Source organism: Phascolarctos cinereus, unplaced genomic scaffold, assembly GCF_003287225.1.
Source record: "Phascolarctos cinereus isolate Bilbo 61053 unplaced genomic scaffold, phaCin_HiC Scaffold_5;HRSCAF=322, whole genome shotgun sequence".
Classification (NCBI taxonomy): Eukaryota; Metazoa; Chordata; class Mammalia; order Diprotodontia; family Phascolarctidae; genus Phascolarctos; species Phascolarctos cinereus.
Window position 1 is genome coordinate 10,666,257 of NW_027555958.1, and position 22,650 is coordinate 10,688,906.

General features: G+C 48.3%; 1 protein-coding gene across 3 annotated transcripts in view; it reads right to left on the reverse strand.

The window, feature by feature from the left end:
• INPP5D (inositol polyphosphate-5-phosphatase D) overlaps positions 1-19,994 on the reverse strand; it is a 139,076-nt gene extending 119,082 nt beyond the window's left edge. The window contains exons 1-3 of one of the 3 annotated variants that reach the window (XM_020972102.2): positions 19,785-19,982; positions 18,231-18,537; positions 3,957-4,020 (exon numbers count right to left, since the gene is read on the reverse strand). In XM_020972102.2, the coding sequence (XP_020827761.1) occupies positions 3,957-4,020; positions 18,231-18,364 (198 nt within the window). In that variant the 5' untranslated portion in view covers positions 18,365-18,537; positions 19,785-19,982. Of the gene's footprint in view, positions 1-3,956; positions 4,021-18,230; positions 18,538-19,784 lie in introns of all 3 variants that reach the window. The other 2 variants (XM_020972103.2, XM_020972101.2) reach the window with 2 other exon arrangements.
• Between the last annotated feature and the right edge of the window lie 2,656 nt (positions 19,995-22,650).

Sequence of the window (22,650 nt, forward strand, 5' to 3'; positions counted from 1 at the left end):
TACTTACAACTTCATTAATGTGAAAATATGTTTAATAGGAATGTAAATGTAAAGCCTATATGAGATTGTGTGCTGTCTTGGGGAAGTTGGGGGGGAGGAAGGGGGAGAAAAATTTTCAACTCAAAAGCATATGGAAGTGATTGTTGATAAATCAAAATAAATTAATAAAATGTAAAAAAAAAAAGAGCCTAGACATCATCTTTCAAGAAATTATCAAGGAAAACCACCCTGATATTCTAGAACCAGAGGGTAAAATAGAAATGGAAAGAATCCACCAATCACCTCCTGAAAAGGAAAGGAAAAACTCCTAGGAATATTGTAGCCAAATTCCAGAGTTCCCAGGTCAAGGAGAAAATATTTTACACAGCCAGAAAGAAACAATTCAAGTATTGGGGAAACACAATCAGGATAACACAGGATTTAGCAGCTTCTACATTAAGGGACCAGAGGGCTTGGAATATGATATTCTGGGAGGGCAAAGGAGATAGGCTTACAGCCAAGAATTACCTACCTAGCAAAACTGAGTACAATCCTTCAGGGGGGAAAATGGATTTTCAGTGAAATAGAGGACTTTCAAGCATTCTTGATGAAAAGACCAGAGCTGAATAGAAAATTTGACTTTCAAATACAAAAGTCAAGAGAATCATGAAGAGGTAAACAGGAAAGAGAAATCATAAGGGACTTATTAAGGCTGAAAAACAATATTTTTTTAATTCATGAGACCTTTGTCAGTATTAGGGTAGTTGGAGGAAAAAATCATATGTATATAGTTGAAGATGAATGAGTGATATCTGGAGAATAAAATTAAGGGGTGAGAGAGGATTATACTGGGAGAAGGAGAAAGGGAGAGATAGAATGGGGTAAATTACCTCACATAAAACAGACAAGTAAAGGCTTTTACAGTGGAGGGGAAATGGGGGAAGGTGAGAGGGAATGAGTGAATCTTATTCTCATAGGATTTGGCTTAAGAAGGGAATAACATACACACACAATTGGGGATGGAAATCTATCTTACCCTACAGGAAAATAAGGGGGAAGGGGATAAGAGGGGGGGATGAGAGAGGGGAGGACAGATTCGGGGAGGGGATTATCAGAAGCAAACACTTCTGAGGAGAAACAGGGTCAAAAGAGAGAATAGAATAAAAGGGTGGGGGAGGGCGGCGATAGCATGAAGGGAAATAAATATAGCTAGTTTTTCACAACATGACTACTATGGAAATGTTTTGCATGACTACACAAGTATAGCCTGTATAGAGTTGCTTGCCTTCTCAGTGAGGGTGGGTGGGAGGGAGGGAGGGAGGGAGAAAATTTGGAACCCAAAGTTTTAAAAACAAATGTTAAAATATTGTTTTCACATGCAACTGAGAAATAAGATATACAGGCAATGGGTATAGAAATCTATGCTGCCCTACAGGAAAATAGAAAGGGAAGGGGATAAGAGAAGGGGGTGGCATGATAGAAGGGAGAGCAGATTAGGGGAAAGGGTATGCAGAATGCATGCTTTCCTGGGGTTGGGGGAGGGATGAGATGGGGAGAAAATTTGGAACTCACAATCTTACAGAAGTGAATGTTGAAAACTAAAAATAAATAAAGTAATGAATCTTTTTTTTTAAAAAAAAAGGCCTTGGTAGGGAGCACTTTATCTGCTACGTCCCACTACTTACCACTAGGTCCTCAGTTTCCTTATCTGTAAAATAGGGGGTTAAACTAGATAACCTCCAAAGACCCTTTTAGCTCTAAAGCTTCACAGATTGTAAGCTCCTGGAGGGCAAGGGCTGCCTTTTGCCTCTTTTCATATCCCAAGTGCTTACCACAGTGTGTGACATGTAGTAGGGGCCTAATAAATGCTCATTAAATTGCATTTTATTGCAAAGTTTAGTTTCAATGGAGGAGAGCACAGAGCCTCATTTATGAAATCCTGAACACACCATCACAGTCCATCATCACTGTGAACAATTCATGTACTTCCCAGTTGGGAATCTGGTCCTGGCTGTGCCTCCAATTCCAGCCAAGTCTAGTAGAGAGAATTTCTATGATAGCTACTGGATGGTTTTTATTTGGTTTGTTGCAACAAAATTAGCCACGGATCCTTTTAGTCATTCTCTTGATGTCCTTTCACTTCATTTGCATTTTTGAAGATGAGAGCACCCTGAGAACTGTCGTAGCTAAGGGCTGACAAGAATCAGGAAATTGTGAAATCTAAGAATTGGAGGTGGCATAAAAGCCTGCCCCATCCTACTTCTGATCCAGTGCAAGAAACCCTTCCCTGGGATCTCCGTGGAAGTTTAGCTCTCCTCTGCTTGAAGTTTCAAGATTGGGGAATTCACTGTTTGATAAGAGAGCCTGCTGTATTGTCCACACCCCTCTTGTGTTTGTAGAATTCAGCCTAAAAAGAACCAAAAGCCATTTCCTAAAATTTCGACCCTTGGGTCATAATTCTCTCTTTTGGGGAACCTCCCCTCTTCTACTACTTGACTGCTCCTGAGGGACTCATAGACACCAACTACATTTCTCCCCCAGCCCCACCCCCCATCCCAATACTAACCTTTGACACGCGGGTCATTTCTACTCCCTCCAGTGATCTTCATCTAGCATGACTCCCTCTCCACCTTGAACACGCTCTAGATTATAGGATTTTGAGCTAGAAGGGACCTCAAAGATGATCTGGTCCTATCTCCTCATTTGGTAGAGGAAGAAGTTGGGCCCCAGGTCACACAGGGGGCAAGCAGCCAAGCTTGGCTCAAACTCAGATCTCCTGACTCCCAAGCTATTGGGTTGTTGTTCTACTACAGCCTCTGGGCCCTGGGCATCCTTATTCTTCCTAAAATGTGGCACCCAGGATCGAACACAATACTTCAGATGTGGTGCAGTACTTACAGAGCAGCTTGGGGCACTGCAGGGGATAGAGTACCAGGCCTGGAGTCAAGAAGATAGAGTTCAAATCCAGCCTCAGACACTTCCTAGCTGTGTGGCCAGTCACTTGACCCTGTTTGCCTCATCTGTAAAATAAGCTGGAGAAGGAAGTGGCAAACCTCTCCAGCACCTTGGCCAAGAAAACCCCAAATGGAGTCACAAAGAATTGGACATGACTGAAAAATAACTCAACAGCAACAGGGCAGAGTTTAACAGAATGACTACCGTTCTTGTTCTAGAGGCCATACTTCTATTAAACCTGACTACCATGGTAACTGTCCTGGTTACTATGTCATGCAGTTGCTGCATACGGAGTTTGTGCTCAACACAAAACAGCAGTACTTTCAATAAAATACAAACTCTTGTCCAGCCACATCTCCTACTCTGGACTTACGTCATTGATTTCTTTAGAGGCACCAAAAGTCGGACACAACCAAACATGGCTAAACAGCTAAACAGAGGACTTTCCATTTGGACCTTATAATGTCAACAGTAACAGCTCTTTACAGAAGTGACCCATCCCAACCTGAGTCATCACTCCATTCCATCACTTTGTTGCCTCTGGCACCTCCACAAAGGCTCTCTTTGCTACTTCAGACTCTCACTCATTCATCTAGAAAACAATTGGCTGGAGAAAATTTCCCCTCCAATGACACAGGTTGCCAAGCACTATTATCACAGTTGGGTAAGAGCAAGAAGAGAAAGAGAGAAGCCCACGTATTTTATTTTCCTTTAACCCTGGGCCATCCTTCTCCTTTCGTCTCTCCACATTCCCTCAGCCACACTTCCAGAAAAATCATCCACGGCAAAATTCTCAACATCCTTTACAGAAACAGTATTTAAAAGTCTACCAAGTAGATGCCATGCCATCTGGCCCAAAGCCTTCTAAGAGAATGTTGTAGCTACAGTGCACAGCATCTCACAGTCATACTGGATGAGAAGGCTCCTAGGGAGACATTTCCTCCTTATGTTATTTTCTCTCCCCTTTTCTCTCCCCTTCTATGTCTCCCAATCATGAAGAAATATCAGGAATACAATCTTACCTGGACAGTAAATTTCTCTTCTTCATTGGTCAGAATCCTGTAGGTATAGACACAATTCCGAAACCTGCAACAGATCAGACGCATCATTAGAACCTATTCGGGCTATCCACTTATAAAAAAAAGGTGAGTCTTTTTGTAACTTAAAGATTATGATATCTCATACACCAGAGACAAAGCTGAGATAGGAATTTTGTCGTGATGTTTCTAAACACATCTACTTGGAGGTTTGGGAGGAAGGGAAGAGAAGAAAAGGGTAAGGGAAGGGAAAGGGAGAAGAGGGGAGGGGAGGGGAGGGAGAGAAATAAGCACTACAAAAGCACCTGCTTCATGTCAGGGACTGTGCTACGTGCTGTACAAATAGGAACCCTGGGAGAAGGAACCTGGACTGTGGAGAATGGCATCCAAAGAGTCATCTGCCCAGGTCCCCTCTAACCCAGTCTCCATACAACTGCCGAAGTGATCTTTCCCAAGGTGCAGGTATAATGGTGTCGCTCTCCTACTCAAAGCAAAATAACTACGAACAAATACAAACTTCTGTTTTGCATTTAAAGCCTTTCACAACTGACCCCAACCTACCTTTCCTCTCTTTCACCCACATTCTATGTTCTAGTCAAATCAGCCTTGCCACTGTCCCTCCCCCACCTCCTTGCCTCAGCGCTGGTTGTCCTCCATGTCAAGAAAGCCTTTGCTCTCCTCCCCTTGGCCTCTCAGAGGTGACTTCCTGCAAAACTAAGCTCTAGCGTCTCCTTCTGCATGGAAGCTTTCCTGATGCTCCAAGCTTTCAGCGGCCTCCCACACTTGAGCTGTCCTATAAAATTATGTTTACACACACACACACACACGTAATTTCATTTTTACTTAGTTTTATAATATCGTTTTATAATATTATATATCTTATTTTCGATTGGTTTTATATTTACATATGTATACACATATGTGCACACACATACGTGTCATCTCCCCGAATAGAACGTAAACTCCTGCAGGGCAGGAATGTTTCACTGCTCTCATTATCTCCCCAGTGCCTAGAACAAAATATGTCATTCAGTCATTTCAGTCATGTCCAACTCTCCATGACCTCATTGGGGGTTTTCTTGGCTAAGATCCTGGAGTGGTTTGCCATTTCCTTCTCTAGATTATTTTACAGATGAGGAAACTGAGGCAAACAGGGTGAAGTGACTGGCCCAGGGTCACATAGCTAGTAAGTGTCTGAGGCCAGATTTGAACTTAGGTCCTCCTGACTCTAGGGCTGGTGTTCTATCCACTGCACCACCTAGCTGCCCAGAATACAGTTAGAACATAGCAAGCAATTAATAAAAACTATTTGATGAGATGACTGAGTGTCTGCATGCTACATTTTTGTTTTTTGTTTGTATTTTTTGGCGAAGCAGTTGGGGTTAAGTGACTTGCCCAGGGTCACACAGCTAGGAAGTGTCAAGTGTCTGGTCTGAGACAGGATTGGAACTTAGGTCCTCCTGAATCCAGGGCCAGTACTCTATCCACTGTGCCACCTAGCTGTCCCGCACCCCCACACTGCACCACCTAGCTGTCCCCTGTGCTCTATATTTTTGATAGCCCTGGACAAAGTCAGGACTCTCTGTGTTGTGCGTGCTTGTACAAATGCCCACACACTCCTCACCAAGCTCTGCCCCTACTGTACCACCCATGTGATGTGTGAAGTATCATAATAATCTGATCATCACTTCTAAGTATGGTGCATTTATTTCTTTAAAAAAAATACTTGCTGCTACTTGAATTGAAACTAGGCACAAAACAAGATGGAAACAATATTAGTTCGGATGGCTTTGGACAATTTTGTGATCATTTTTTTTTAAATTACCTTAGAAGCAATGGAGAAGTAGAATGAAATGTATTTTATAGCCTCCAATGGTTTACCCCACAAGAGTAGGTAAAAATCTGAACCCAAATAAACACGTGATAAATACACACAGAGCACAACGCATCACTGACAGCACACAGATGACTTATTTGTAACTTCCCACTGCTGAACAGGAATTAGTTGTTGAAGAGACAGGCAATGAAAGAGACATTTTGTAATAAGGTCAAGGGAAGGGGAAATGTATGTCCAAACTTGTTGAAGCATGTCTTCCTCCTTGTTTTATGCTCATAGGATCATAGACTTATAGTTGGAAAGAACCTGAAAGGAAATAAAATTTACCACTCTCCTTTTACAGATGAGGAAACTGAGGCCCAGAGAGGTTAAGGGAACTCAGTTTTAAGCCCAGTATTGGGAACAAGGTAAACTCAGAGAACAGCGAGATGCCTGCGGTGAGTGTTAGCAGGCTGTGACATATACATAAGGAACTACTGAGAAAATTCAAAATAAAGTATGGATCTGAAAGAAAGTAGGCTGGTCATACGGAGAGGATAGTGGTGGTGTAGGGTTACCACTGGACAGCCAGTCAAGAGAAACTGAGGAAGGCCTCAGTATATTGGGCAGATTCGCCTCATCCCTCCCTCTCTTGACCCTTCTCCTCCACTCAGATCTAACGTAGGTAGGAGAGGTATGGGATGGGAAGTCACGGATGGGTCACGATCTTTGCTGAAGGAACACTGACATTGGTGGTGTCGCAGCTCACATGGAGTAATTGAGTGGGGCATACCATGTACCCCAGACAGCTAACTCTGGATGAGTATGGCAGTCAGCATCAGTTCCTTTGTGGTATGAATACTATCGAAGCTCTAAGCTCTTCAGCGTGGAAATTCCCATCCATCAACAGAGATTGCAACCCACCAAAAACTCAGTCGATAAGTCTTTGGGTTTTGCCAAAGCTCAGACCAGTTTAGTCACTTGCCTGGAGTCATGCAACAAGTAACTGTGAGAGGCAAAATTTGAACTCAGGACTTCCTGACTCTACCCACGGCCCCAGGCTCCCTGACCAAAGCACACTGCCTGAAAAGGTGCCTGCGGTCTCAGTGTGGGAGCTGAAGGAGCAGAGGCTTAATGCTCTTAGGGAAATGCTCAGCCTGCCAGCCCTGGATCGCCACCTCTGCGGGCTTGTTGGCAAAGGGAAAAATACCCCACTCCCAGCAGGGGCTGGGTAGTGCCAGAAAACAGCAGCAACAACCAGAGAGTGATTTAAGCAGGCACAATCATCACCGTCGTGACAGGAGTAATCACAGCACGTGTTGGTGACCAGCAACGTCCTGAGGCAGGCAAAGCTCTGTACACGCCTCGTCCCATCTGATCCTCACAATCTCTCTTAGAGGTGGGCATGATTGTTACCTCCATTTCACAGATGGGAAAACTGAGTCAGTAGGAAGCATAGGAGGTGGTGTCTGAACCCAGACCTTCCTGACTCCATGGCCAGCATTCTTTCTACCGTGCCACACTCTCTAGAGAGCTTCAGCCATGCTCAGCAGAATCTAGGGATGCCCAATTCCAACTAATAATAGTAATTAATAATAACAAAAGCCAGACCTTAGAGTCTGCAAAGCACTTTAGTTTAGACATTATCTCACTTGATTCTCACAATAACTTTGAGAACTGGGGCTATTGTTATCCCTGCTTCACAGATAGAGAAACTGAGGCAAGCATAGGGTGAAGTGACTTGCCCAGGGTCACACATCTAGTAAGTGTCTGAGGCAGGATGGTCCCGCACCCAGTTTCTCCACTCCTATCTGTCCTCTACACAGCTGCCAAAGTGACATTCTGACAGCATTCTTCCAACCAGGTACCTCCCCCACGCCAGAAGCTCTAGCTGCTCCTCTCTGCCTCTAGGATTCCACCCCAGCTTCAGGCTTTGGCAGGATACTAGGTCCTACTTCCTCCACAAAGTGGTTTCATCCTGGCTTTTTTGTCTACCTCCATTCCACTTCCACAGAACACATTGGAGGGCAAGCCCCCTGACGGCAGGGAACTCTAGCTTTCATCACAACAGCTGGCCCATCACCCTGGATGGCTGAATGAACCAAGAGGATGTTAACTTCTTGAGGAAAGGAACTGCTTCAATTTTGGCTTGGCAACCTCAGTACCTGCACGGAGTCTGGCCTCACGAAGGCTTGTTGAATGAATGAATTGAACGAGCGCCTCTTAGGACCACGGATTTAGAGCGGGAAGGGACGTTGGGGAGCAGCGTGTCCAATCTGGACAGGTCGACAAGCCTTCCTCCCACTTCTGCTTGAAGACCCGCAGGGAGCTCCTCAGCGCTGGGATGATGTCAGGCGGGGCTAGCCTGTGACATCAGCATAGTGCAGGAAGAAGGAGCTGGGCCCGGGACTTGGGGTCTGCCACTCACTCCCTGCATGTCCTGGGCCACCTCACCTCCTCAATCTCAGTTTCATCTGTAAAGTGAAGGGGTGGGTTAATGGCCATCCCTTCCAGCTCTAAATCTACAGTCCTGCGATCCTCATTTTACAAATGGGGAAACTGAGGTTTAAATTGTCATGACCACACAGGGAGCCAGTGAAGCACCTGGCCTCTCACCTGGTGGTCCTTAGCCATGGTCCCCCATGGTAAAGCCTCATAAAAATAAAAGCCATGGCTGTTTTACTTATTGTCAGTGCTGAACACTGTAATGCTGACAAAGCGGCATGGTGTGGTCCCCGAGGGGGACTGTCCATGGGACAGACTATTCTAGGGAGAGAGCGACAGGCAGGGGCTGACAAGGCAGGAGGCTTCTTTTCCCACCTCCCACCTCGAGAAGTCAAATCTGCTTTCTGCTTCTTCATCATAACAGACATTTTTATAGCTCTTTCAAGTTCACCAGGAAAAGCACCACACCCGAGGTGGGGCTTTGGGGGGGGCGGAAGAAAGAAAAGCGGGTCACTAAGGCAGGTGGCCAGATGTGGCCAAGAATGGGGAGCAGACCAGGGATGTCAGGAGCACAGAGAATTCCCGAGTGAGGACACTCCCCCCACCAATGCTGGCTAGCACCTGTTCTCAGCTTCTGGTCTTGGCTGGCTGAGTCTTGAGAAGCCGCACAGCCGACATCTGTCAGAGGCAGGTCTTGGATCCAGACCTCCCTGACGCCGCATCCAGAGCTCTTCTATAGCACGCAGGGTGCAGTCAAACAGGCATTTTTACCGTTCCTCATGCACAGCGCTGCATCTCCCATCTCCAACATTTACCCCAGCTGCACCCCCTTTGCCTGGAATTCCCTCTCTCCTCTGCTGCCTCTCAGACTTGCTGGTCGCCCTTACAGCTCAGCGGAACACTGCCTACTCCATGAACAATTTCCTCATCTCCCCATTGCCAGCGCCTATCCTTACGTTCTCCTGGACCTTGTTTATTTATATCTCCATGCAAACGCGCTTCCCCCTCTTATAGACGGAGAGATTTTGACAGATCCTGTCTATGTATACCAGAGCCCAGCAACATAGTAGGTGCTCAATAAATGCTTGTTGCTTGCTTGAGATCTGTCGATGTGTCCCCCCCGCCCCCGACCCCAGTGGAATGGAAGCCCCTCAAGGACAGGGACTGTTACTCACTAACAGCCTTTTTATGCCTACTCTTCTAGCACGGGGCTTGGACCACAGCAGACGTTGAATAAATGCACCGTGTCTGACCTGCTACAATGTAAGCTCCTCGAGGAATTTGTCTCATTTTGGGCTCTGCATCCCTGCACAATGCCAGCACACAGTAGGAGCTTAATTAAGGCTTGTGGCTTAATCTATCCATCAGACCTAGATTTCCTGACCTTGAGCTTTCCATCTGGGGAAGAATATTGTGAGACCCAGCCATGTCACAGCCGTGGAGAGGTGTGGAAGAAGTATGTACGTGTGTGTGTGTGTGTGTGTGTGTGTGTGTGTGTGTGTGTGCACGTGAAGGACCAGCTAGTCCATCTGAAGAGGAGGAAATGGACACGGAGAGAGATGAAGTGACAAATGGCCCAGCCAGGACCAGAACCCAGCCCCTGCAGCATCCCCGCTCCGGCTCTGGCTGAAGGGCTCCCTGCTGAGTCACGGGAGGGCTGGCCCGGCCTTCCTGCCTTCCATCAGAGGAGGAGAAAGGCCCTCCCTGCATCTCCTCAGCCTCCCGGGCCTGAACAGCTGAAGAGACCAGGGGGGACACCAGCAGGGGGAGGGGGCGGTCCGTTTTCTTTTTATCTTTCCATGTGATGCTCTTGTGACATTTCCTCCTGCAGATATGTAAATGAAGGAGAGGTGAGAACAACCACCCTCTTTTTTGGCTGAGAACAGCAACTTTCTGTGTGAGTGAGAGAGCTCTGAGGGCTGGCATGAGCCTTCCTGGAGGAGGGGAAATCGGAGCCTTGAAAGGGGCTGGGGGTGCCAGGAGGCAGAGATGGAGGGGAGAACACTTGAGGCCTGGCGGCCACACAGCAGTACAAAGGAACAGGGGTTGGAGACAGCAGAGGCAGCAACAGGCCAGTCAGCCTGGCAGGCAGTGAGGGTGGAGGGCAGTGATGGAAACTGGGCTTAGAACAGGCATTCTCCCCATGGAAGGATTTCAGGGAACCCCTGAGCTTGGATGGGGGAATTGTCACTAACCTGCAAGTGAAGTTTAGAGCTTCCTTCAATTATTTAAAAACGTGATTCTAAGAAGGGGTACACAGGGTTCACCAGCCTGATGACCTAATGGGTCCATGACAGAATAGATTAAGAATCCCCGGCTTAGAAAGAGAGATTGGAGCCAAATCATAGAGGACTTTAAACACCAGACAGAGAAGTTGGTACCAAATACCAAACCCTGGGAGGGAGGCATTACAAATATTCTAGGTCTGATGGATAGATCGAGCCATGAGCCTTGATTAAGCTCCTACTATGTGCTGGGCATTGTGCAGGGACTCATGGAGGCTTAGCCTCAGACATTTCCTAGCTGTGTGACCCTGGCAAGTCACTTAACTACTGTTCAGCCTCAGTTTCCTCATCTGTAAAATGGGGATACTAAGAGCACCTACCCTCCCAGGATTGTTGTAAGGATCAAATGAGGTTTTGCCCAGCACACAGCAAGTGCTACATAAATGTTGGCGGCTATAATTGTTATCATCTTCATCATTATCATCATCATCATCAGTATTGTTATTATTTGTGACTTGTCCAAGGTTACCTAGCTACTTAGTAGAAGAGATAGGATGTGGGCTCAAGTCTTCCTGCTCCTAACCCAGCAGTGTCAGAAGGCAGTAGAACACTGATGTCTGTATTAGATGTGTATGGAATACACATGTAAAATATAAACAGGTATACAGGCATAGGTAACGCATGCTACCGCCATCGGCAAAGTGCCTTGTAACAAGTGTGGATGTTGGCCATTACGTACACTGGAGAAGGGCCCTCTCTAAGACGCTCCTCCCTGGATCACAGATGTGGAGCTGAAGGGAACCTCAGAAGCCCCCTCAGCTCCCAGATTCAGAGGTCTTGTCTTATCCAGGGAGCATCCTCTTTACAAATGCAACCAAGATGCAGCCAGGTGGTGTGGTGTATAGAACTCCAGCCTTGGAATCAGGAGGACCTGAATTCAAATCTAGCCTCAGACTTACTAGCTGTGGGACCCTAGCTAGGCAAGGCACTTAACCCCGATTGCCTCACAGACAAACAAACCAAAAAAAAAAACCAGATGGAACCAAGGCAGAGAGTGGGACTGACTCCCCCAAGCAGGCACATCTCTGTCTGGAACGGCAAAGGTCCGGACCAGGGGCATCTGAGAGAAGACCCCCTTAAATCTTGGGAAGAGGTTCCTCTGTTTGTGAGATATACGCAAACAGAAGCCACAGCACTGGTCAGCATGACTGGGGGATGTGAATGTGAAGGGACATTCCTGCTCTGTAAGAAATGATGAGTCTAAGGAGTTCACAGACACCTAGGAAGACTCACCTGAACTGATGGCCGAGCAGAACCAGGAAAACAATAGACATAATGGACCTCAACAACAGCCCCAAGCTGAAGACATGGAATTAGAGGCACCGAGCTGGGCCCTGACAAAGGGAAGATGTGCCTTGCTCCCTTCTTTCCACAGGTGGGGGACTTTGGGTCTGGAACACTGCATATATGGTCGGATTAATGTGATTAGCTTTGATGAATTTCCCCCCAACTCCTTTCCTTTGTTATTCTTGATTATAAGAGACTTCTCTGGGGAGAGGTTACTGAGATATATTTGGAAAGAAGGTGATATAAGAAATATCAATAATTTTTAAAAATAACAAATTTTTCTTTCACAACATGACTAATGTGGAAATACGTTTTACATGAATACACATGTATAACCTATATCAGATTGCCTGCTGTCTTGGGGAAGGGAGGAAAGGAGAAAAATTTGGAACTCAAAATCTTTCAAAAAGTGAATGTTGGAAATTGTCTTCATATGCAATTGGCAAAATAAAATACTACTAAATAAAAAAAACCACCAGGATCGATTTTAAAAATTACAAAACAAGTTGGTATATTACCTTGCTGCAAAACACATCTGAAAACCAGTGATAAAACATGCCATTTATCTACTGACAGAAGTGATGAACCTGATCAGGCTGCAGAATGAAACCCACATTTTGGGGCGTGGCCAACAGGGGATTGGTTTGGTGGGACTACTTTCTTGCTACAAGGGTGTCTTTTTCTTTTCCTTTTTTTTCCATATAGGGAGAAGAGAGAGAAACTAGTGATAGGATTGCCCCCAAAAAAGAAAAAGAAGAAAGGGGTTGATTGAAGCGATTTTTAAAAATGTGCAGAAGAGCTGACAGCCAGAAGAAATTGCAGATAAGCAGGATAGCTTTGAAGGATACAGGTTGAATTTGTTAGAGACTTAAAAGGGAAAACACATTGTACAGATTAGAAACCTGCAGTTCCATGTACAACTTGCTTGTTTCTCTTCCATTATGTATGTGGAAATGTTCGTTTTATTTGGCATTTGTTAAGGTCAGAATAAAATTAAAATTTAAAAATAAACAAAATGTCTATTCTGACTTTGGAAGGATTTCTTTTTTAGTGGGGAGAGTGTGGGAAGGGACCCTGGGCAAAAGCCCAGAACTCAACCAGCCTCAATTCCCTTCACATTGCCTTGAGGCAGCTCTCCCCAAAGATGCTCGTCCAAGGGAGCGTTGGAGCCCACATCCTGAGCTGGGCATGGGTCTCACCCAGCCTTCTATTCTAGGCTCATGCAGGCCCATCCCGGGGACAGTGGCTAGCTTAGAAGGAGAGGACAGTTTTAGAGATATTCCTAATGTCAGAGCTGGATGGGGCTGTCAGCCACCATCTTGTCTCACCCATGCCCAACTAAGCAGCCTCTCTGCAACATCCTTGGCAACTTTTCACCCAGTCTGTGCTCAGAGACCTCCAGAGACAGGAAGCTCACCATCCCAGGAGACTGTTCTTCCTGTCCTTCTTTTCTACCATAGCTCCCACTGGTAGAAAGTTCTTTCTGACATCACCCCTAAATTAAGAACTAGGAGACCCAATGGATAGAGTGCTGGACCTAGAATCAGAAGACCCAGTTCAAATTTGGCTTCGGACACTTGTTAGCTGTGTGACCCTGGGCAAGTAATTTAACCTCAGTCTGCCTCAGTTTCCTCATCTGTAAGATGGGGAAAATAAATAGTCCCTACCTCCCAAGGTTGTCATGAGGATCAAATGAGATGATCATTGTAAAGCATTTAGCACATAGTAGGTCCTACAGAAATGTTAGCTGTTGATATTAGCTATGCTGAAAATATGTTGTAAATTCTCATTGTTCCTGGTTCTGCCATCTAGGCAAATGCAAGACAATTCACACACCTATTCTAAACCTAATTTCCTGCAAATCCTTGAATCCAGCTCTCTTGCCTGGACCCTCTCAGGCTTCTTTTCTCCAGGCCCAACACCCCCATTTCCTAGGGCATGGACTCAAGGCCCCCCTCTTCTGGTATCCCTATCCTTAAGCTGCTTGACCCTGAATGGAGCCTAGTGCTACAGGGGAGGTCTAATGAGGGCAGAGGACAGTGGGACAATCCCCACCCCCCAACCTCATGCCTGGAAGCCAAGTCCCTTTTAACACAGCCCGAGATCCCATTGGCTGACATGGGCCTTGTTGATTCACACTGAGCCCCCATGAATCTCAGGTCATAGACTCTCTCAGAGACCACCCAGTCCAACCAACTACTGTAAAGGAATCTCTTCCTCCATAATCCCAACTAGCAGTGATCCAACTTGTCCACTGGGACACTTCCAAGGATGGTAAGCTCACTACCTCCTGAGGCAACCTGTCCTTCTGCCTCTTATCAGAGTTATTTATGGACATGTTCTATCCCCATTCTAGGCCTGTAAGCTCTCCAAGGACAGGGGACAGTGTCTCATTCATCTTTGTTTTCCCCATGGGCCCCCAGCCCAGTAGCTAGAAATTTATGGTTAAGTAAATGAATGAGTGAAAGACTTAATGAATGAGGGAACGAAGTAACAAGTGCACTGGTGGACGTGTGAAGGACAAGGAGTAGATGGATGGGCAGCCAGCTTCAATCTGCCACCATTCAAATGGACCTGGGGAATACAGATCTCATGGACTAGGGGTGCCCCCTTTGTCATGGGGAGACTCCCAGGTCTATACATCCAGCTGTAATTCTTTCCCCAGCTCCAGGACTGTGCCACCAAATGTCCACTGGACTCTCTCCCTGGACGTGCCATAGGCCTCTCAAACGTAGCACACTCAAACCAGAACTCAGGGTTCTCCTGGTTCTGAGGTCACAGTTCCTTCTCATTTTGTGTCTGTCCAGGGCAGCGCCATCTTCCCAGGCTGCTGGGTTGGCCACCCAAGACTGTCAGTCCCAGGTGCCCAAACCTCCTTCATCCTGAGCTCAAGTTGCTGATTTTTCCTTTTTCTCTGTTTCTTTACCCACAACTCCACTCACCCCCCAGCTCGAAATGATTTCATTCACTGTTTCCACAGCACCCCCCATCCATCCCTTCTTTCCACTCATCCAGGAACCTCCCTTGTGTGAGCCTTCATCATTTCCCTCCCAGACTGCCCCAGTAGTCTCCCAAATGACCTCCTCATTTCCAGTTCTCCAATACCATTGCCAAAAAGAATTTGTCTAAGTCAAAGTCTGCCTATGTCACTCTCCCAGCTCAGACATCGATCGGACTCCTCTTGTCTCAAGGGTAAAACGCCCATTCCTCAGCCTGGCATTTTGGGCCTCCCACAGTCCAATAACTCCCAATCTCTCCAGCCTCATTTCTCATGCCTTCCCTGCCTGTTCTCTCTGTCCAATCTGAGTCAACAAACATTTATTAAGCACCTACAATGTGCAAGGCTTTGTGTTAGACCTGCAGACAAAGAAGTGAAAAAGAGGAGGAAAGGAACTTTCATTCTACTGGGGTCTAAGTACACAATAATTTTAAAAGAAAGAGGACCCAAACAACCAGGGAGGATGGACAAGGATTCTTGTAGGTCCCTTAATGAATCGCAGAGGTAGCTGGAGACTATAGAGGCGAGGAGAAAGAGCACTTCCAGCAGGGGGCACAGCCTGGGCAAAGGTCCGGCATTATTCCAACCACACAGATCCCTGCTGGACACAGAAACTTGAATTCCATCTCTCACTTGCAGGCATCCACTCCAGCCGATGCCGCACCTGGACCTCCCCACACCACCACCACCTGCCCTTTTTCAAATCTCTCTCTTTCTTCCAGGCTTGGTTCAGGTGCCACCTCCTCTCTGAAGCCTTCCCTGATTTTCCTCAGTGCGGGGCACTCTCTCCCCATTTCAGTCCCCTCTCTGTAGAATGGGAGCCTTTCAAGGGCGAGGATTGTTTCCATTTTGGTTTTGTACTTGATGTCCCAACAAAGAGGGAAGAGCATAGAGAGGTCCTCTGGTACCAACCCCTCACTTTACAGAGGAGGAAACTGAGGTACAGGGACACCCCCCCCCCAGTAACAGCAGACCCAGACCAGGATCAGTCGTCTTCCTGAACTTCAAACACAACAACACACCCCACTTGCTATGGAAATAGGAGAGGGCATCTGCTTCCCCAGAAAAAAAAAATACAACCCTTTATACATATATGTTTGTGTGTGTACCTATGTACATATCTAGTCTGAGACCTCTGCCTACCACACTCAATAAACATTTACTGCCTTGAATTACTGAATTGCCAACTTTTGGGGAGAAGGTGCGGATGGGGTAAAGAACTGTCCTTCAGTCAAATCCACGTAGACAATGTGGGTAAATCAATCTACCTCAGCCTCAGTTTCCTCATCTGTAGGTTGGATTCAATGCTGTGTGAGGTCATCCCCCCAGCTCTAAATCTAAAATCCTGTGACTCCCACGCCTCAGTTCCTCCTCAGTCAAATGAGGGGTTGGGTTCCACGGCCTCTGAGGGCCCTCCCACCTCACAGTCATGGTGCTGCCATGCGTTTGCTCCCTTCCCCACACAGGGGCAGTAAGAACAGGGCCTAAGAGGCCTGCGGGGCTCTGCAGACAAAGGCCAGGGCCCACCTCTCCTTTCCCAGGGACCATCTGCTTGATTTCCATGGGACTGAGTCTCTGGGGGAGCGTGGGGTGCTCCAAGTTCTTTCCTTTCTATTGGCAGGTTGATGGATTGGTCACTAAAGTTTATTTATTAAGTGCTGACTTTGAGCCGGGCACCGGGCTCCTGGATAAAGCTGATGGCTCAGTGCCCTTCTCTTAGACATGCCAGGGCAGGCAGCCAATCAGAGGCCACAGTGGCAAGAACTACCCGGCCCCATGCAAGTTCTACAGGACAAATCCATCCTGTGCACCTTGTACACGATTCCCAGCTGGGACATGTGCAGAATCCCTCTATGTCTGCCTCTCCATCTGGCTCTATCTTTACCTCCTCACTTTCACAGGGATTGGCATCTGAGACACTTACAGATTCTCTCTCTGTCTCTCTGCCTCCCTCCATCTCCCTCTTTCCTTCTCTCTCCCTCTCTTCCTCTCCTTCTCCCCTTCCCAATCCCTCCTCTCTCTCTCTGTCTCTCTGTCTGTCTGTCTCTCTCTCCATCCTAGCCTTCCCCTCTTGCCTCCCAAGATCCCTCCTTTCCCCTAAGCCCCTCCAGCATGCCTCCTGCACAAAGTTACCTTTTCTTTCTGCCTTGCTCCCCCCCCCCCCCGCCATGAGGGCCATCTCAGCAGAACACAATATCCATGGGCCTCCTCTTTTGCATGTTGTGGAACATAGGATTCCTGCAGCCCATTTCAGTGGGCACACCCTTCCCTGGAGCCTGTGTTTGACTGCCTAGACCAGTTTACAGACCCTGGTTACCCATGGGGGCAAGGGGGAACACAGAGCACGCAGCAGTGATAGATCAAGCAGCAGGTGGCCAGGGGGCTTTTTGGGGGGGACAGGAAGTGAGACAGAACAGGGGGCTAAAAGGGGAGAGACAGGACAGGTCAAGAGGCAAGGAGGGGGTGCTTAAAGCTATAGGTACATTTGGTTCCTTTTGAGCTTGCCACTGAGAACGTCATTTTTAGATGTTTTTAAAGCCATTTTTCTGACTGATCCAATTTCTCTTACTTGACTGTTAATTGAAGGGCCCTGGTTCCAAGGAAGTATGGATTCTTATCACATAATCTCAGGTCTGATTTTAGAACTAGGCCTTTTTTTTTAAACACACACACACACACACACACACACACACAAAACCCACAAAAATTCTGAGTTGGGGGGAGGGGCTCTTAGCCCCTTAACATCTACCCTGCCTGTCTAAGATCAGAGCTTTGGCCTCAGGCCCAAAGGTCACAAAACTGGCCCAGTGTCTCCTCCCTGCCCCTCCAGCATCTAGGGGAAGCTGGACATCATCTGTGAGATCTCTCACTTTCGATGGCCTCATACCCTCTCTGCACAAGTGAACCTCAGCTCTGAAGGAAAAGTTCCAACCACCAGAACGCCCATACCTCCGGGGGACAAATAAAGCCCAGAAGAGAACAGAGGACTGGGCTGATTCCCAGCTGCAAAGGGCCGTACAACAGAAAACTCCCACCCTCTTGGAGTCCCAGATTGGGCCCAACTTGTTGTTGGGGGGACCACAAATTAGAGCTAGCAGCCACCTTGCACACTATTATTTAATGTAGCTCTTATTTTACCAAGTAGGAAAGAGGCTTTTCCAGCAAGCATGGAGTCAGGATTTGGACCCAGGATGTGGGATTATAGACTCAGAGCTCATCTAGTCCAATCCCCTCACTTTACAGATGAGGAAACTGAGGGGGGGAGGGGGAGAGAGGCTTGGCCCGGGTCCAGTGGGCACGAATAGAGGATGCTGCTCCCCATGGCCCCGGGTTGTCCGTGAAGCCAAGGGTCTGATGAGGGATGTGCACATGGTGAAGAGAGGGTAAGGCTGGGGCAGGCCCAATGGGGAAGAGGGTACCATACTTACAAGACGCAGAGAGCGTATGCTCGGGAGATGGATTCGCTGGCCCTCACTAGGAAGCTCCCATCTTTCCCGGTCTTGGAGAGCAACTCCTCAGCCTTTGAACGGGTGATATTCCCATGATTCCAGCAGTGGACCATGGCTGCTGCTTCAGGAGAGTGGCCGTGGGCCGAGCCCTGCCCACTCACCCCCAAGGCCGCACTGGGCAAAGAGCCACCGGTCGATGGGTAGGAGAAGCCCCTGAAACGTTCAGTCTACTGTCCCCAGCGCAGCTGCAGTTCTCTCTCTGCCTTGACTTCCTGTTTCAGACGCTCTGAGAGGGAAAGGAAATTGAGCTGTGGAGGACTTCCTCATTGCAGAAACAGAGAGAGAGAGAGACACACACAGAGACAGAGACACAGGGACAGAGAGATATAGACAGAGACAAAGAGAAACAGAGTGAGAGAAAGAGAAACAGAGAGGCAGAAAAAAAGAGAAAGACTGACAACATACACAGAGACAGCCAAGGGGAGAGAGGTAGAGAGACATTAGCCTCCTACCCAAACCTCCTTCAAGGCTCCACCCTATTCTATCACTCAAATTCTTCACATCTCTCTCCATCAATAATGGGCATTTCTTGGTGACCAAAAAAAAAAAAAATCCACATGGTTGTCATTTGCTTTCTTTCTTCCCCAAGAATAGGTAACTTAACCCTACTGATAATCAGACTCTGTGTCTCCTCATAAGATTTAAAAAAGAGGGGGCTCAAGAGCCCCCTCTTGCCTGGCCTATGAGCCAAGCTTTCCTCAGGCTAGCGGAGTTGAGAGCCTTCATTTCAACACTTACTGAGCGCCCAACTGTGTGCCTAACACCAGGGATAAGAAGAAAAAAATAATGTAATGCCTGCCCCCAAGGAGCTTCCATTCCCCGGGAGCGCCCCGAAGCTCTGAGCAGTGCAGGAGCCCAGAAGTCACTTAGTCCAAGCTACCCCTGCCGAGAATTGCCTCTGCTTTGCCTCTGACCAGAGGTCCTCCCAGGAAGGGGCGCTCACTGCCTCGGCAGCTTGGTCTGCTTTGGGGCAGCACTAATTCTTAGGAAGCATCTCCTTATATAAAGCTCTGCCCACTGCTTCTAGTCTTGCTCTCTGGGGCCAGAAACGCCTGATCCTCCTTCACCTACAGGAAGGTGGCTCTCCTGTCTCTCCTGGCCCCCAGCCCCATCTCCTCTTGCCCAGGCTCAATACCCCTGGGGCTAATCCTCCTTTGGCATCCTGTTCACCTTCTTCTGGATATGCTCTCTATGGCAGAGTTTATAGGGGATAACAGCTTTACTCTGAGTGCAGAAGCGCCAGCATATAACTCATATCTTACACCTCTCTAGTGTCTGGGCACTTCCCTGAGACTTATCAAAAATTCAAGACAACTCGTATGGCTGGGAGTCACAAGGACCTAGGAAGAGGGGCAAGGGGTTCTTAGTGTGTGTGTCCGTTACCAGTCTCAGGAAAGGTATGTAAGTAGCAGGTAGGGGAGCTGGCCTTTGCCTGCCCCTCGGGCAGTGAAGAGATGAAGAAAATCCACTCACCTTAACCCAGTAAGAAGTGAGGGCTGGGAACCCTTCCGGTGAGGAAGCATGTCTCAGCAGCTGCTTGGGGCCTTTTGCAGAGACACTAGGCTGGAGCTGGGAGCAAAGGGAAAGTAATCCCAAGGACCTGAGCGATGACTACCTCCAGTTACAGGTTAGAGGTGTCTGCCTCTGAAGGTGAGAGCCGTTTCCTAGGGCCTGAATCTAAAAAGGAGAATTAAACAATAGTCCTCACAGATGGGCAGCCTGCGAAGTCCAGGGCCACGGGAGTCTTTCACTGAAAGAGGAGCAGAGCTGACCCAGGTGAAGTAAAACAAGCCAGACGGACACCTGTGGAGGCGGAGCTTCAGCAGCTGATGGGAGCCCGAGCTGAGCAAGCAGAGCCTCCCTGAGGGAGGCTGGGAAGACCAGGGAGCTGCCCCTACTGCTGTTCCACACCCTGCCTCTGGGGGCCCTGGAGCATGACCGACCCACCCTGCTGACCATGGGGCCCTTCCGTCTGTCTGCCCTGCAGCTGAGACCTCTGAGACGCTGTCTCCTCCAAGAGAGTGTCAGCTCCTTGAGAGAGCAGAGGACTGGCTCTACTATTTGTATCTTCAGGGCTTTGAACACAGTAAGCGCTGATAACTGCTTTTTCATTCATTCATTCGTTCGTTCATTCATTCTTCCCCTTCTGGTGCAGAAGGCTAGGAATGAAATTGCTTTCCATCATACTTCCATTACAAGAAAGATGTTAGCTATGTTGTATACTGGGGTTCCATTTCGTGCTTTATTATTTGATTTCCAGGGGTTTGCTTGGTAGGAAAAAAGTTTATGTTTCGGATGGGGGGCTGGAGTCAAATCCATGTCCTCCACAGGCTGAACACAGACAGAGGGGGGCAGGGGCTGAGGACCCCAGGCTCCCTCAGGTTAGGTAGGGACAGGCTCGAGGGGAGACGCCTTTCAGACTCAACTCAACCCCTCCCCAAACCACACGGACTTCATTTTATACAAACGCAGCACATCCTCATTGTGCACAGAGTCTAAGTTCCAGGAGGGCAGGAACTGTTTACTTCTGGTCTTGGTGGCCCACCTGTCTGGCATACAGTAAGCACTTAATAAATGCTAGTTGATTGATTAATCCTGACAAAGTGCCCTGGGAAGACTTCGGGAGAACCCATTCAGCTGGGGGGTCAGGGAGGGTCAGTTTCTGTCGGTTCTCCAGCCTGGCAGCAGCCGAACAAAGAGAGGGCCTTTGGGGCCCCCCAGGGGCAGCCTCTGAGGACGGAGTGGCCCCGGGCCACAGGCCCACTTCCTACCATGTGGTCAGTGGCACAAAGGGACCGGCAGGGGCAGATCATTCACGTGATGCCTTCATCCCCTTCTGGCCCCGGCTGCTGAGTCACGGCTGAGCTGGGAGTCCCAGAGCCCAGCCAGTGAACCAGGCCCCAGGGAAAGGCTCTCAGAAGGCATTTTCAGCTTTGGAATTTCCTTATCTCTCCTGCTTCAGAGGCAGGAACGGCCCAGCACAGAGAGCAAGCCAAGAGCAGGAAATTCGTGCGTCCCAGAGGGCATTCTGGCTGCCAAGGGAGGCGGGCACTTTTATCCCTTGGTCCCCACTTCTTCATATCTCCATGGGCTCGGTCTGTTGACCTGAGCTGCCCCACCCAGAATGTCGGGCAAGAGTTCAGGAAAGCACGGGACGCTTCTGCTACCATCCTGCCAAAGCAAATTTCCTCATCTTTCAATGATCGCATCTGACAGTTCAGAGGGCTCTCCAGCCACTAGAGTGGTCCATCACACAGTGCCCCCGTCACGTAGGACACACCGACACCAAGTCTGTGGAGCTCTGGACGAAGCCTAACTCAGAACACCCAGCCCCTGTCCTAAAGGATTGAAGACTTAGAGCGAGGAAAGACTTGGGGGAGAGGTCACCAAGTCTGAGCCCCCTCATTTTACAGGGAAGGATCTGAGGCCCGGAGAGATGGGTTATAAGCTCACGTGCTCTGACTGCGGGCAGCTGGGAGACTCAGTGGACAGAGCTCCAGGCCTGAAGTCAGAATAAGTTCAAATCCAGCCTAGACACTTACTAGCTGTGTGACCCTGGGCAAGTCACTGTACCATGTCTGCCTCAGTTTCCTCCTCTGTCAAACGAGCTGGAGAAGGAAATGGCAGATGCCTCTAGTATCTCTGCCAAGAAAGCCCCAAATGGGGTCACAGAGAATCGGACAAGAAAGACAACAAGCTCAGATTCCAGATCCTGGGATCTTTCCAGGGCACTGCATGTCCCCCATTCAGGGCTGCTTCCACAGATCTCTTACTCCATCACCTCCTATAACAACGATAACAGCTCGGAGCCTGTTAACCACCTCCATTTCATAGACACCACAACTGATGTGCCTTGGATGTCTAGTATAGATGACTATCACTTTTCCATGGGTAAGATTTGGTTTTGGTGAGAAGCTAGGTTTCAACAATGCAGGCACTCCCAGTGTGAAGGCTCCCTTCCCTGAAGCCTCTGCAGCCTTAGAGGGTTGCCTGAGCCACTGAGAGGGCCTGCCCTGGGGAATGGGCAGTTTGGGAGGAAGCCAAGGACCCTGAGGAAGAAAGGCCTGAGGATGGAGCTGATCTGCCCTGCAGGAGGTGACTTTCGCCAGGCCTGTGCCTATATGAGGAGGACCCAGGGTGAAGCCAGGGGAAAAGGAAAGTGTTCTGTAAGGAGACAGCCGAGTAGATCCATGTGAGAGAGCTGGAAGCAGGGAAAACAGTGTCCACCTCATTTAAAATTTGCAAGTCACCCTTCCCCTCAGTCTTCCCCTTCTAGCCTAGCCTCCACTTTCCTTCCTGTTCCTGCCCCAGGGACATGCAAAACATGGCTGGACCAAAC